Genomic DNA, 13657 nt, shown 5'->3' on the forward strand with positions numbered 1-13657 from the left:
ACATCATGCACTGCAACCCCATTCAACTGTCCCTCCATATCTCCGTATCCACCCACTGGCCTTGCAACTCCCCCAACCCTGCCAAGAAAACCAAACCAAAAAAAAAAAAAAAAAAAAAAATCTCATGTGGAAGCTGCAGTGTGTCCCAGTGTAACCCTCTGCTCAGGCATCTTGACTTCCAAATGTTCACTGTGGTGAGACATTGGGCTGGTCCCAGGGACTCCTCTTAGATACCCCGCTGTTGCCCAGTGTCATGGAGATTCTGCAGCTTGGGATCTGCAGGACCGGCCCCTTCAAGTGCTCCAGCAGATCAGGGTGGGGTAGATGTGGGCTGGGTGGGCCAAGTCAAAGCCCTGGATCTGGGCCTGCTCTTCCACACTCCTGACACCTGGAGAGCTCTCCCACACTGCCCAGGCGATGGGCGGAAGCAGATCGGGTTTCTAACGTTTTCTTTTTGTTCTCCTGAGGCACAGTCTCCCCTAGCCCAGACTGGCCTCTGTTGTTTATGTCCTGAGGATGCCCTGAGCTCTGACCCTCTGGAGCTCACCACCTCCTGTGCTGTCTGCAGGACCTACTGTTCTACGCCTTCCCCAACACATTTGTGCTCAAGAACGTGTGCAAGCCTGAAGTTTCTGTGTACCTAGGGTGAGCCCAGCACTCCCCACCCCTCTTCTTTCCCAGCCCCCTCCCCCTTCTCCTCTCCCTACCCCTCTTTCACCCCTGCCCCTTTCTCCCCTGCTCCTCTTTCTCCACCACTTTCTTTCACTCCCTTCCTTCCCTCTCTCCCTGCTTCTCTTTTTTTAAAAAAAAAAAAAAAAAAAGAAAAGAAAAAAAGAAAGAAAAGAAAAGAAGACCAAGCAGCTCTGGCCCACAGGGAATCCTAGCTAGACTGGGTAGGACACAGAGAGGAAGACACAGACATTGCCATTCTGGGGACAGGAGCCAAGCCTGTGGCTTCTGCCTACCAGAGATTGACAAAAACAAACAAACAAAAAACAGGAAACCTTTCTTGGCTTAAAATTTTTAAAATTACATTTCTTTATTTGTGAGTCTGTCTGAGTGTGCCACAGCATCTCTGTAGAGGTCAGATGCTCATCTGTGGAAATCATTGCTCTCCTTCCATCCCATTAATTCTGGGGATAAAACTTAGAAAGTCAGGCTCACATAGACGTCTCAGTTCCTTGGCCTTGGCCTCTGAAGTGCCAGGAAGGCAGGCTGGAGCCACTCAACACCTGCCTATTCCATTTGTGGCCTTTTGTCTCTCTACTATGTCATTTGAAGAAGTAAAACAACACACACACACACACACAAAAAAAACAAAGCATGCAGGCACATTGTGACAGGACACCGTTTCACCTTGTGACAGGACACCATTTCACCTTGTGACAGGGCACCATTTCACCTTGTGACAGGGCACCGTTTCACCTTGTGACAGGACACTTTCACCTTGTGACAGGGCACGGTTTCACATTGTGACAGGACACCGTTTCACTTTGTGACAGGACACCATTTCACCTTGTGACAGGGTACCGTTTCACCTTGTGACAGGACACGGTTTCACATTGTGACAGGGCACCGTTTCACATTGTGACAGGACACCGTTTCACCTTGTGACAGGACACCATTTCACTTTGTGACAGGATACCGGTTCACCTTGTGACAGGGTACCGTTTCACATTGTGACAGGACACAGTTTCACATTGTGACAGGGCACCGTTTCACATTGTGACAGGACACTGTTTCACATTGTGGCAGGACACCGTTTCACATTGTGACAGGACACCGACACCGTTTCACCTTGTGACAGGACACCGTTTCACATTGTGACAGGATACTGTTTCACCTTGTGACAGGACACTGTTTTACCTTGGGACAGGACACTGTTCCTGGGTGACTCTGGCTGGCAGGGAGCTTGTCAGGGAGATAGTTGGTCACAGGCCCGCCAGCGGAGAAGCATCCTAATTCTACCTTTTCTCTTGGTCACAGGCAGGAAGTTTTCTTGACGACAAACAACTTTGAGTCCAGCCTCTTGCCGCTCACCATTCCCAAGTCAATGGCGGTAGATATTCCCCCACCTGCAGCTCCAAAGGATTATGCTAGAGGAAACCATGGGGTTCAGGGGCAGGGGTCTGTCAGTTGTGGGTTCTTTTACTGGATCCTCTTAGAGATGCTGAGTTACAATGAAGTTGGAGGCTGGACCTAGTTCCTTCCATCTCTGATAGAGTCCTGCCCCGCCCCCATTCTCCCTTTCCCTCCTGTCCCACCCCTTCTCTTCCTTCCCCTCTCCTTTTTTTTTTCCCTCTTTTTTTCTTTCATACTTGTAGGTTTTGCCTTTCTCCTCTTCTTTTTCCCTTCCCTTGAAATATTTATTTGAGATTTTTGTTTACTTTTATTTTATACATATGTTGTTTTGACAACCTGTGTGTCTGTGTACCACTTGCATGCCTGATGCCCCAGGAGAATGGTGCTGGATCCCCTGGAAGTGGTCTACAAGGTGGTCTGTAAGCTTCTGTGGGTGTTGGGAACCTGGGTCCTCTGCAAGAGCAGCCAATGCTCTTAACCACCAAGCCATCTCTCCAGTCTCTCAGGAGTTTCTGTTGAAAAGGAAGGGTGCACACAGGTCAACCAAGAGCAACTTTGCCTTCCTAACTTAGCATCTGGCCAGATAATTACAGCCCCAGTCCCCAGTGAGGAAGAAGTGTGGTGTTCCTGCCTGCGAGGGAGGAGCCAACAAAGAAGCACATGACTTAGTGGCTGAGTGATTTAAGTCTGTAACTATATGAGGACGTGACTGCGAACCCCCCAAAATGCACAGAGAAGCTCGGTGTGCAGAGGTAGAAGGAGGACAAGGCCTGGGGCTCACTGGCGGCCAGCCAGCCAGCCAACTCTAGGTGCAGGAAGACCTGGTCTCGGGATACGGATCAGAGTTGCTCACTTGGTGGTTAGAGCACTGGGTTCGATTCCCAGCACCCCCATGGCAGCTCACAACCACCTATAACTCTAGCTCTGGGAGACATGACACCCTCATCTGGCCCAAAAGGTGTTATCCAAAGACATGAGACACACACACGTAAAAAGAACATATTCCCCCCCCCCCTTTTTTTTAAGGATGTGTTTTTGTTTTTGTTTTTTTTTGTTTTTTTATGTATGAGAAACTCCATGTCTGTCTGTGTACCACATTTGTGCAGTGCCTGGGAACGCAAGAAAGGAATATAGGAGCCCCTGGAGTGGCGTTACAGATGTCTGCAAGCCACCTTGCAGGTTCTGGGAACTGAACTCTGATCCTCTGGAAGAACAGCCAGTATTCTTAATTGCTGAGCCAAACCACATCAAAAGAGTATGCTGAAGAGGCAGGAGGAACCATGAGTTCAAGGCCAACCAGGGCTATACCTTTAAAAATAATAAATTCTAATAAGTAATAAGGTGGAGAGTGGTAGTAGTATTCATCGCTGGCTTCCACATGAGCATGTGCAAACACACACCAAGCAGACACCTATTGCAAGCATCGCTGGTTCACACCTTTAATCCAAGCACTTGAGAGGCAGAGGCAGGCAGGTCTCTGAGGAGGTCGAGTCCAGCTAGGACTACACAGAACAACAACAAAACAATAAGTATTACTGACCCAGATTGTTTTGGGATCTGCGTCTATAGTGATTGCTTCCTGAACTAATGTTCTAACTAGCTACAGCTGCTAGTGGTACTGCTTGTGACGATGTCATCCCCGTGGTCGGGACAAGGGCTCTGGCAACACCTTGGAGAACAACACCCCCCCCCCCCCGAATGTCTGTGAGTTTGTAGACAGTGTCTGTTGAGGTGGGAAGACCCACCTTAGTTAACTGCAGGTGTCACCACTCTATGGGTTGGGTTCCTTCACTGGATGAAAGCAAGCTGGGCTCTGGCATCCTCCTGACCACTGCGGCTGTGACCTCCAACCCCACCCCCACTCCCCCACTCCCACCTCCACCCCACCCCACCCCCCGCTGGCATGATGAGCCACACCCCCTCTGTGAGCAGGAGCAAACCCTAGATCCAGCCCTGCAGGTGTGTCTGTCAAACCTTCATCCCATGTGTGTCCCTGCTCTTAGGTGGGGGATCCATCAGTCACAAGCGCCCACTTTGTCTCCGGCTCAGTAGTACTGTTTGTGATCGGTGGAAAAGGCTACAGTTTCGATTACTATGAGTACACCTGGCGTAAATTGGAAGGTGCGTGCCCTGAGCATAGTCTTGAGACAGGGCCTCAGGTAGCCCATCTCTCCAGCCCCTGGATTGTTTGTTTGTTTGTTTGTTTGTGTTCACTGTGTTGTTTTGAGAAAAGGCAATCACTATGTAGCACAGACTGGCCTCAGATTCAAACTTCTCCTGTCTTAGCCTTAAGTCCTGGACAGACAGGCATGTGCCTGGCCTAAAGTTTTACTTTGGAGAATTCAAAATATTCAGCCAGGTGTGTTGGCACAAGACTCCCAGCCCAACCTTTTGGATGCAGAGGCAGGAAGAGTTTCATGAGCTGGATGTCAACCGGGGGTGTCTAGCCCATTGTAGGCCATCGAGATCCTGTCTCAAAACAAAAGCAAGAACGAGGGGGCTGGAGATTCACAATGGCCCGTGGCCCCATCTCCAGGGATCCATCACCCTGTCCTGGCCACTTAAGGTGCCTGCACTATATGCATCCACATAACACACAAGCGAAAGGAAAGAGTTGATTCATATGTTTATAATGTGTATGCTTTAACCTGTCTTCCTTTCAGGCATATCAGGCCCTATCTCTCACATTAGTGGTGACACTTGTTGTTTCAAAGGCTCCTTTTGCCTGGTAAGTTGGAAGCTTTCATTTTCAAAGTGTTCTAAATGCTAACACTTAGGCATGACCTAGGAATAGAGACTGTGTAGTGGTGACCTTTGGTGGTGTCCCTTCCCCCAACCTCCCAGGAGGGCTAGCTGGCAGTAGATCAAACAGTCAGCAGGACTTGAAAATCTGTCTTCTTTTATTATTTTGTGTGTGTGTGAATATTTCTTGTTTTTTTGATCTCATACAGCCCAGGTCAAATGACTCTGAACTCCTCATCCTCCCTGTGTCACCTCCCAGGAGTCAAGATGACAGACTCACTCAGCTTACACTGTTTACACTGGTTTTATTGTTGTTTGGTTTCTCTTTCTTTCTTTCTTTCTTTCTTTCTTTCTTTCTTTCTTTCTTTCTTTCTTTCTTTCTTTCTTATGTACATGTAAGTTCAGGAGGTGGAGGCAGACAGATCTTCTTGAGTTCTAGGCCAGTCTGGTCTTCATGGTGAGTTCTAGGCTTATTCAGGGCATGCTAGAACCTGTCTCAAAAAGAGAGAGGAAAAGAGATGGGGGTGAGGGGAGAAGAAGAGAGAGAGGGGTTGTCTCTCTCAGGATCTAGCTGGTGGTCAACAGCTGGGCAGCAGCAGTAGGCCAGCTCGAGCAAGCCCTGCCCCTAGGCCCAACTGCCGATTGCCTCTGGGAGCTTACGATAGCTGTGAGTCTGGAAGATAACCTTTTTTTAAGCCCTTCACATTAGCTACAGGCTTTTAGATTCCTCTGCCCCTCTCTGTGCCCCAGGAGGAGTAAGATGGTCTACTGCCTGAGTCTGTTTATCCACTGCTGCTCGCCAGTTAGAAGTTTCCCAGGCCTGGGGCTCAGAGCAGCGTTTGGCTTTGGTGTAGACAGATGCTAGGAGGTCGTTTGATGCTTTCAGTTGAGATAAACTATGGTCTTGGGCCCCACGTGCCTGTGACCCCAGAGTTCCAAGCTCAGGCTTTGGCTCCTTCCTTCTGTGGAATGGGCGTCAGATTCAGATAGAACTGTCACTCACCCCAGAGCAGCTGTGTCCCAAAGGTCATTGTCACTCACAGGTGCCAGGTAAGTTCACTGTTGCTTGTCCATCCCACCCCCATCCCCTTACATCTCACACTTTCTGGCTATGAGAAAGCATCCACCTAGTTTATTCTATATCTTGTGAACAAGCTGTGTGGATCTCCAGCAATGGGCACTCGTCAGCAGGGTCTGTAGATGACCAAGAAACCTGGATTGTTTGGGGTCTCGGGGCCTCCCTTGACCAAAGGCTCACATGGAGGCTTGCAAATTTGGCACGGTGCTTTTGTATAATAACCAACAGTTTCTAGGAATGGTAGTGTCCAGGCTGCAGGCCCTCTCCCACATAACTGTTTGTTTGTCTGTCTGTCTGTCTGTTTGTTGTTTGACTCAAGCTCTCTCTGTGTAGCCTTAGCTGTTCTGGAACTCATTCTGTAGACCAAGCTGGCCAGGAACTCACAGAGATCCTGCCTCCCGAGTGCTGGGATTAAAGTGTGCACCATCACCCACTCAAAACCACTTTTTTGTTTTGTTTTGTTTTGTTTTCCCAGACAGGGTTTCTCTGTATAGCCCTGGCTGTCCTGGAACTCACTCTGTAGACCAGGCTGGCCTCGAACTCAGAAATCCGCCTGCCTCTGCCTCCCAAGTGCTGGGAGTAAAGGCGTGTGCCACCACACCCAGACACTTTTTTTAAAAATGAATTGAACCTGGGCTTGGTGGCCAACCCCTACCATCCCAGCACTCAGAAGGCTGAAGCAGGAAGCTAGCCATGAGTTTGAGACTAACCTTGGTGAGATAGTGAGAACCTCAAAACAAAATAGACAAGAAGAGAAAAACAAGAATGAAACAAATGAAACAAACAAACAAAAAGGAGTAAAGACTGCCCAAGGGGTTCACTGAGCAAAGGTAACACACACACACACACACACACACACACACACAAAGAGAGAGAAAGAGAGAAACAGGCACAGAGACAAACAGACACACATACACACACGCATAGAGAGATAGAGGGACAGAGACAGACATACACAGGGACAGACACATACACACACACAAACACATGCAAACAGAAAGAGACAGAAACAGAGACACAGACACAAAAACATGCAGACGCACATATACACACACTGTGTGACAGAGACAAACAGACAGACACACATACACACACAAACAGAGAGACAGACAGAGACACACAAACACACAGATACGGACTGACACACACACAGACAGACACACAGAGACATGTAGAGGCAGGCAGACAGACAGAGACAAACAGAGAGTGTAGACAGGCAATCACACTTGAACACAGCCCCATGAAACCATGTGAAGCTAGTAAGAGACACCTGAGGATGGCCAATGAACGGACAGTTTGTACAAGGTGGGAACCCTGGGAAGAAATGTGATTCGGGCACAGCATGCACTGGGACAGGTCTGAGTGGGGTTCAGTGGAGTAGTGGTGGCTTTTTTTAATGTGAGAAGTGACGGTCCTGACATCATGCTCAGGGCACTGGAGACTCAGAACAGGGCAAGCAAATTCATTGGCTTTTGAACCTTGCAAAATCTGGCATCAGCCTAGAGAAGAGGCAAACATGGCTGTCAAGGTAGTAAGAGAAGAGAGTTTGGATGTTTGAACAGCTTTCCTCACCACATGAACTCCTCACTAGGTGGGGTTTTCAGAGACAGGTCTTTCTTAGGTCCCCATCCCAGTTGGTCAGGACAGAACCTTCCATCCTGGGGCTGTGCGACCCTGGGATGAACTGGACGGTCCCGGGCTGGCAGTAGGTGGCTGTAGCCGGAGAAGCCAAGTGCCTAGCACTTCCAGTTAGCTGTGACGTCTGAGGAGCACAAAACACATGCTATTGTTTACAGCTTACTTATGCATTCGGCACATGATATCTTTGAACTGTGGCTTACTTGAGAAAGAACGTTACTGAACCCACCAAAAGTGAAATCATGGCTAAAGGGTGTGGCTAAAGGGTGTGGCTAAAGGGTGTGTCACAGTTTGGGTTTTACTGCTATGAAGAGATGTCATGACTATGGTGACTCTTAGAGAGGAAAACATTTCATTGGGGCTGGCTTACAGTTTCGGAGGTTCAGTCCATTATCAACAAGGCAGGAAGCATGGTAGTGTGCCGGAAGAGAGAATGCTGGAGGAGTGGAGAGTTCGACATGATGATCCAAAGGCAGCCAGGAGGAGGGTCTTTTCTGCACTGGGCAGAACCTGAGCATAATAAACCTCAAAGCCCGTCTGTGCGGAGACACACTTCCCTTCCAACAAGGTCACACCTCCTAAGAGGGCCACTTCCCATGGGCCAAGCATGTTCAAACCACCACAGGGTGTAAGCAAGGCACCGTGAAACCAGCAAGGTAGATCTCTCCATGGGTAGAAAAACGGTTTCTCGGGAAGCAAACTGCCTGGTGGCCTCACCAGAATATCGAGCAGCAGCTCAGCAGGAACTCACGTGGGTTCTATATGAGAGTGGGCAAGTCGAGGGTCTGTAAGCTCATGCAGGCTGTTTGAGTTGGTTGGGAGCAAGTTGCTAGGCAAGGAAAGGGATGTTTTCCTGGACATGGAAGCATGCACGGAGGGATCTCTGAGGAACACTGAGCTTAAGTTTCTGTTTCTCTTGTAAGAATCTTCTCTAGCTTGGGCCATTGTCAACAGCACTGCCATTTGAGTGGCGGAGCTATTCTCCATCTTGTCCTTCTCCACACAACTGTCCTTTCTCCAGTCCCTTAATAGCAACACCCAACCTCCCTGGAGATCAAGCAACTTCATTGTTTCGAAATTATCTCTTAGTTACTATCCTGTCACCGTCATCATCAGACACCATGCCAAGGCAACTCACTGAAGGAAGAGTTTCTTGGGGTTCACATTTTCAGGGAGCCTGTTGATGACCGTTATGGTGGGGGCATGACAGCAGGCAGCACGCATGATGCTTGGGTAGCCGCTTAGAGCTCACATCCTTATCTGCAAGCATGAGACAGAGAGAGACCCACACGCCGCCCCCAGTGACACACTTCTTCCACTAAGGCTACACCTCCTGATCCTTCCCAAACTGCTCCACCAACTGGGGACTGTGTGTTCAGACATGAGCTCATGGAGGCTGGCCTCACTCAGACCCCACAGCCTATGAACGGCAGCACCATACAGCCTTAGAGCTTGCATCAGCAAACTTCACCAGAGACTCATCAAGTCTCATCTGTGCGTTCATCCCTCGGCCCTTTAGAATGCCCAGTGATTTGTTTGTTTTCCCTTTTGATTGTTAGAGGCAACGCTGTAGCCCTTCCCTGCTGTCCTGTCCCAGCTGTGTGGGCCCCTGAGGTAGGATGTTCACATGAGGGTCTGGAGTTAGAGGACTCTACCTCCGTCAGGTGCTCCTGTCAGCTATGGTACTGATATGATAACCTAAGTGGTGAGACCATATCTCTGAGGTGGGCAATTGGGGTGGGTGGGTGTGAGGAGAGAATGTACCTGTGGATAGTTATTTGTATATAGTCCCTATACTTGTGTATAGGTGTCCATGTAAACACAAAGTTGTCCCTCTTTTGGATTAGATGCCCAAGGATAGGTCAGTGGAACTAATCCTCAGGTAAAGCCAAGGTTAACCTGGAATTCCTGACCCTCCACCTCGCAGGCTCCAAGGAAGGGTGCATGTGTCAGCATCTGGACTTCCGTGGTGCTAGGGGTAGAAACCCAGGGCATCCCCCAGGCTAGGAAAGCAGTCCACCGCTGAGAATCCTTGTGACATCCTCTGTGTGTTCCTCCCCCCAGGAGTTGGCAAATAACCTGTTTGCATATCTCCGTGGTGGCCAGTTCCCTGGGACCAGCATATATTTCTCTGACAACGGAGGATTCTCATTCCAGCTCATGAATACTGACAAACTGGTACGTGCCTGGGGAAAGAGAGTCCAAAGCAAAGAGTGGAGGTGGCTCGAGGAGGTCCCGGCAGGCAGTTAACACTGGAGGCAAGGAGAGACATTTGCTTCGGTGCTATAGCCACGGTCAGTGGCTCTGTGAATAAAGCCTGCTTCACACTCCCGCAGGCACCCTGGTAGAACTCATCGGCTCAGTGTGCCAGATACACTCTACAGTCATTTGTGAAGAGACTACAGTTGAGAAAATGCCTGCTAGACTGGCCTGTGGAGCATTTATTTTTTTTTTAAAGATTTATTTATTTATTATATGTAAGTACACTGTAGCTGTCTTCAGACACTCCAGAAGAGGGCATCAGATCTTGTTACGGATGGTTGTGAGCCACCATGTGGTTGCTGGGATTTGAACTCCGGACCTTCGGAAGAGCAGTCGGGTGCTCTTACCCACTGAGCCATCTCACCAGCCTGGAGGATTTTCTTGATTGATGATTGACGACAGATGTAGGGGGCCCAGCCCATTGTGGGTGGTGCCACCAAGACAGATGGTGGTGGGTATGGAAGAAAGCAGGCTGAGTGAGCTGTGGGAAGCAGCCACGAAGTAATATTCCTCCATGGCCTCTGCTTCACCGCCTGCCCTAAGTTCATTTAGGATCTCTGTGAGTTCGAGGTCACTCTGTTCTACAGAGTGAGTTCCGGGATAGCTAGGGCTACACTGAGAAACATTTTCTCAAAAAAAAAAAACCAAACGCCAAAGCAAAACAAAAGACAAAAACTGACAGACATGGGCAGGAAGCAACTGTAGGCTTAGCCACTGAGGCATGCCTAGCAGGAGGATGCCCCGACTGCATGGGCCTGTGAGTAGGCAAGCAATGCAGCAAGATTCCAAGTGAGAGTTTAAAGACAGACAGACTCATGCGCATGTGCACACACACATGCGCAAACAAGCACACACACACACACACACACACACACACACACACACACATACTGGCTGCTCCTCCAGAAGACTCAGGTTTAGTTCCCAGCACCCACTGGTGGCTTCCATCCATTTATAACACTATTCCCAGGCGACCTGTTACCCTCTTTTGACCTCCACCAGTACCAGACATTTGGTGCAGAGACACACATGCAGGCAAAACACCCATATACATTAGGAGAGAACAAAAACAAAAGCATATGTCCACCCAGCCCCCCCCCACAAAAGTGCCTGTCTTAGGCTTTCTATGGTTGCTATACCAAAATACCCAGGAGTGGGTGATAGACGAGAAACAGAGAGACCAGCTAGGGTGCAGAGGCACTTGACATGCTGCGACAGGAGGATAGCAAATTCAAGTCCAGCCTTGGCTACAGAGGAAGACCCTGTCTCAATAAAGAAAACCCCACAAAACAGAAACTCATTTCTCATAGTCCCAGAGGCTGGAAGTCTCAGTTCAAGGTTCCCGCCGGCTCTACTGCCCAGGTGGATGCTCTAATTCCAAAATGGCTGCTCTCAAGATGGGTGCCCTCTTATGTCAAGATGGCATCTCAAAGCTCTGTCCTAAAAAGTGAGGAAGTGAGGGGTGGGCACGCGGCATGAGAGAGACTCCCAAGCCTTTCTGTGAGAGGAAAGCCGTGATTTGAGTATGAGGTGTCCCCAAAAGTACTGTATGGTAAAGGTTTGCATCTCATTGGACTGCTTGAGCACGGGACTATTGGCAGATGATGGGGCTCTGGGGACTTTGATTTCATCCATGGATTTCTCCACTGATGGGCTTGTCATCCATGGATGCTCCCGGGAGGCAGTGGGAGCTAAGAGACGGGAGGGAGAGGCTGACTTGAAAGGGGATGCACTCAAAAGATGGAGTTCACTGCCAGGCCTCTAGTGTTCTCTCTCCCTCTCCCCATTTCTGTCTCAGTTTTGCTTTCACTGCTGTAAACACTATGACCAGAAGGCAACTTGAGCAGGAAGGAGTTTGTTTCTCCTCACACCTATCAGGTCACACTGGATCACCGAGGGACGTCAGGACAGGAACCCAAAGGCAGGAGCTGATGCAGAGGCCATAGAGGGATACTGTTCACTAGCTCAGTCTGCTGTCTCATAGCACCCAAGGGGCATCTGCCTAGGAGTCGCCCACAGTGGCCTGGGCACTCCCACACCAACCATAATGGAGAAGAAATAAGCCATTTGTCATGGTACACAGCAGCAGAATATACTGAAGAGGAAGAGACAGGAGGATCTTGAGTTGGAGGCAAGCCTGGGCTATATGTTTGGTCTGCTATGGTGGCACTCAGAAGTCAGGAGCAGGTGGATCTCTATGAGATGGAGGCTGGCTTGGTCCAAAAATGCCCCAGAGACTTTACTACAGGCAAACTTTTTATTTTTTTTTTAATTTTTATTTTTGATTTTTCGAGACAGGGTTTCTCTGTATAGCCCTGGCTGTCCTGGAACTCACTCTATAGACCCGGCTGGCCTCAAACTCAGAAATCCTCCTGCCCCTGCCTCCCAAGTGCTGGGAGTAAAGACGTGCGCCACCACTGCCCAGCACCGGCAAACTTTGTATTATTTTGTCTTGTTTTTCGAGACAGGGTCAGTCTATGCAGCTCTGGCTGTCCCAGAATTGATCTGTAGACCAGGCTGGCCTTAAACTCACAGATTTATGTCCCTCCTGAGAGCTAGGATTAAAGGCCTGCACCACCACTGCTCGGCCTTCAAGAAAATCTTAGGGAGGCGACTTCTCAATTGCGATTTGCTCTTGCCAGATATATCTTTCTGGATTTGTGTCAAGTTGAGAAAAAAACAACCAGTACAGCTCTGTCCCTACCAGGACATGAGTCTATCTCTCCACATTCCCTACCAGGACATGAGTCTATCTCTCCACATTCCCTCACTCCTGCCATGCTGATGCCCCGCCACAGCCAGTGAACTATGAACTGTAACTTCTCAGCTGATGAGTAACAAGAAATCGTCCCCATTATAGCTCCCTTTCTCAGATTCTTTGTCAAAGTGACAAGAGTGTGACAAATGTATTTGGGAATCTTGCCTTAAGAGTGGCACTCTTAAGGGGCTGGAGAGATGGCTCCAGCAGTTAAGAGCACTGACTGCTCTTCCAATTCCCAGCAACCACATGGTGGCTCACAACCATCTGTAATGGGATCTGATGCCCTCTTCTGGTGTGTCTGAAGACAGCTACAGTATACTCATATAAATAAAAAAATAATAATATTTTTTTTAAAAATTAAGAAAAAGAGTGGCACTCAAATAGATTAATCATATTACAGAGATGCTGCATTTTAATTAGCTTTTGACTACAGGGACTCAGGACAATAACCCAGGACAGGCACAAACATGCCGTGTATCTGACCTCTGCGTGAGTCAACACACAGATGATAACCTCAGAGGCACCAAAGTTCACGGTGTCCCACTAAGGAAGGAAGACACCAAAGTCCTCTTGGATTCACGTGAACAACAGCAAGCACAAATTTGAAGTCTCCACTTCTCTCCCTATATCTTTGTCAGTCTAGCCTGTGGTTACTGGGCTATATCTATACTCTGTTGTATATGTCTGTTTGGCTGACTGCCCCGACGTCTGTCACTTAAAAAGGGCTTTGTCCTGCATTTATTGAACACTACAGAAAGCACCATAGGAAAGGAATGAGGGTTTCTTTGTATTTTGTTTTTTGATTTTAAATACAGGGTCTCATTGTGTATCACAAGACTGGCCTTGAACTCACAGAGATCTTCCTGCCTCTACCTGCTGAATGCTGGGATTAAAGACAACCAGCCCCATGACCAATGGATAAGGGACTCTACAGAAGTAGCTAACGTAGTTCACAAGGAAGAAGTCACTTTTCTGACCCCAAATGACTCTTTAGCAAATGAACATTACCAAGTGCTATGCTGTTGGGGACAGGTAAAGAAAGCCCCTCCTAGGTATTACCATTTTGTTTTCAGACTTCTTTTTTTTTTTTTTTT

At 48.7% G+C, this 13657-nt stretch overlaps 1 protein-coding gene across 1 annotated transcript in view; it reads left to right on the forward strand.

Moving 5' to 3' along the window:
* Catsperd (cation channel sperm associated auxiliary subunit delta) overlaps positions 1 to 13657 on the forward strand; it is a 38718-nt gene that overhangs the window by 2295 nt on the left and 22766 nt on the right. The window contains exons 2-7 of the mRNA XM_021218480.1: positions 231 to 315; positions 569 to 645; positions 1987 to 2059; positions 4086 to 4203; positions 4746 to 4810; positions 9605 to 9718. Coding sequence (XP_021074139.1) covers positions 231 to 315; positions 569 to 645; positions 1987 to 2059; positions 4086 to 4203; positions 4746 to 4810; positions 9605 to 9718 — 532 coding nt within the window. The remainder of the gene's footprint in view (positions 1 to 230; positions 316 to 568; positions 646 to 1986; positions 2060 to 4085; positions 4204 to 4745; positions 4811 to 9604; positions 9719 to 13657) is intronic.

Source organism: Mus pahari, chromosome 18, assembly GCF_900095145.1.
Source record: "Mus pahari chromosome 18, PAHARI_EIJ_v1.1, whole genome shotgun sequence".
Lineage (NCBI taxonomy): Eukaryota > Metazoa > Chordata > Mammalia > Rodentia > Muridae > Mus > Mus pahari.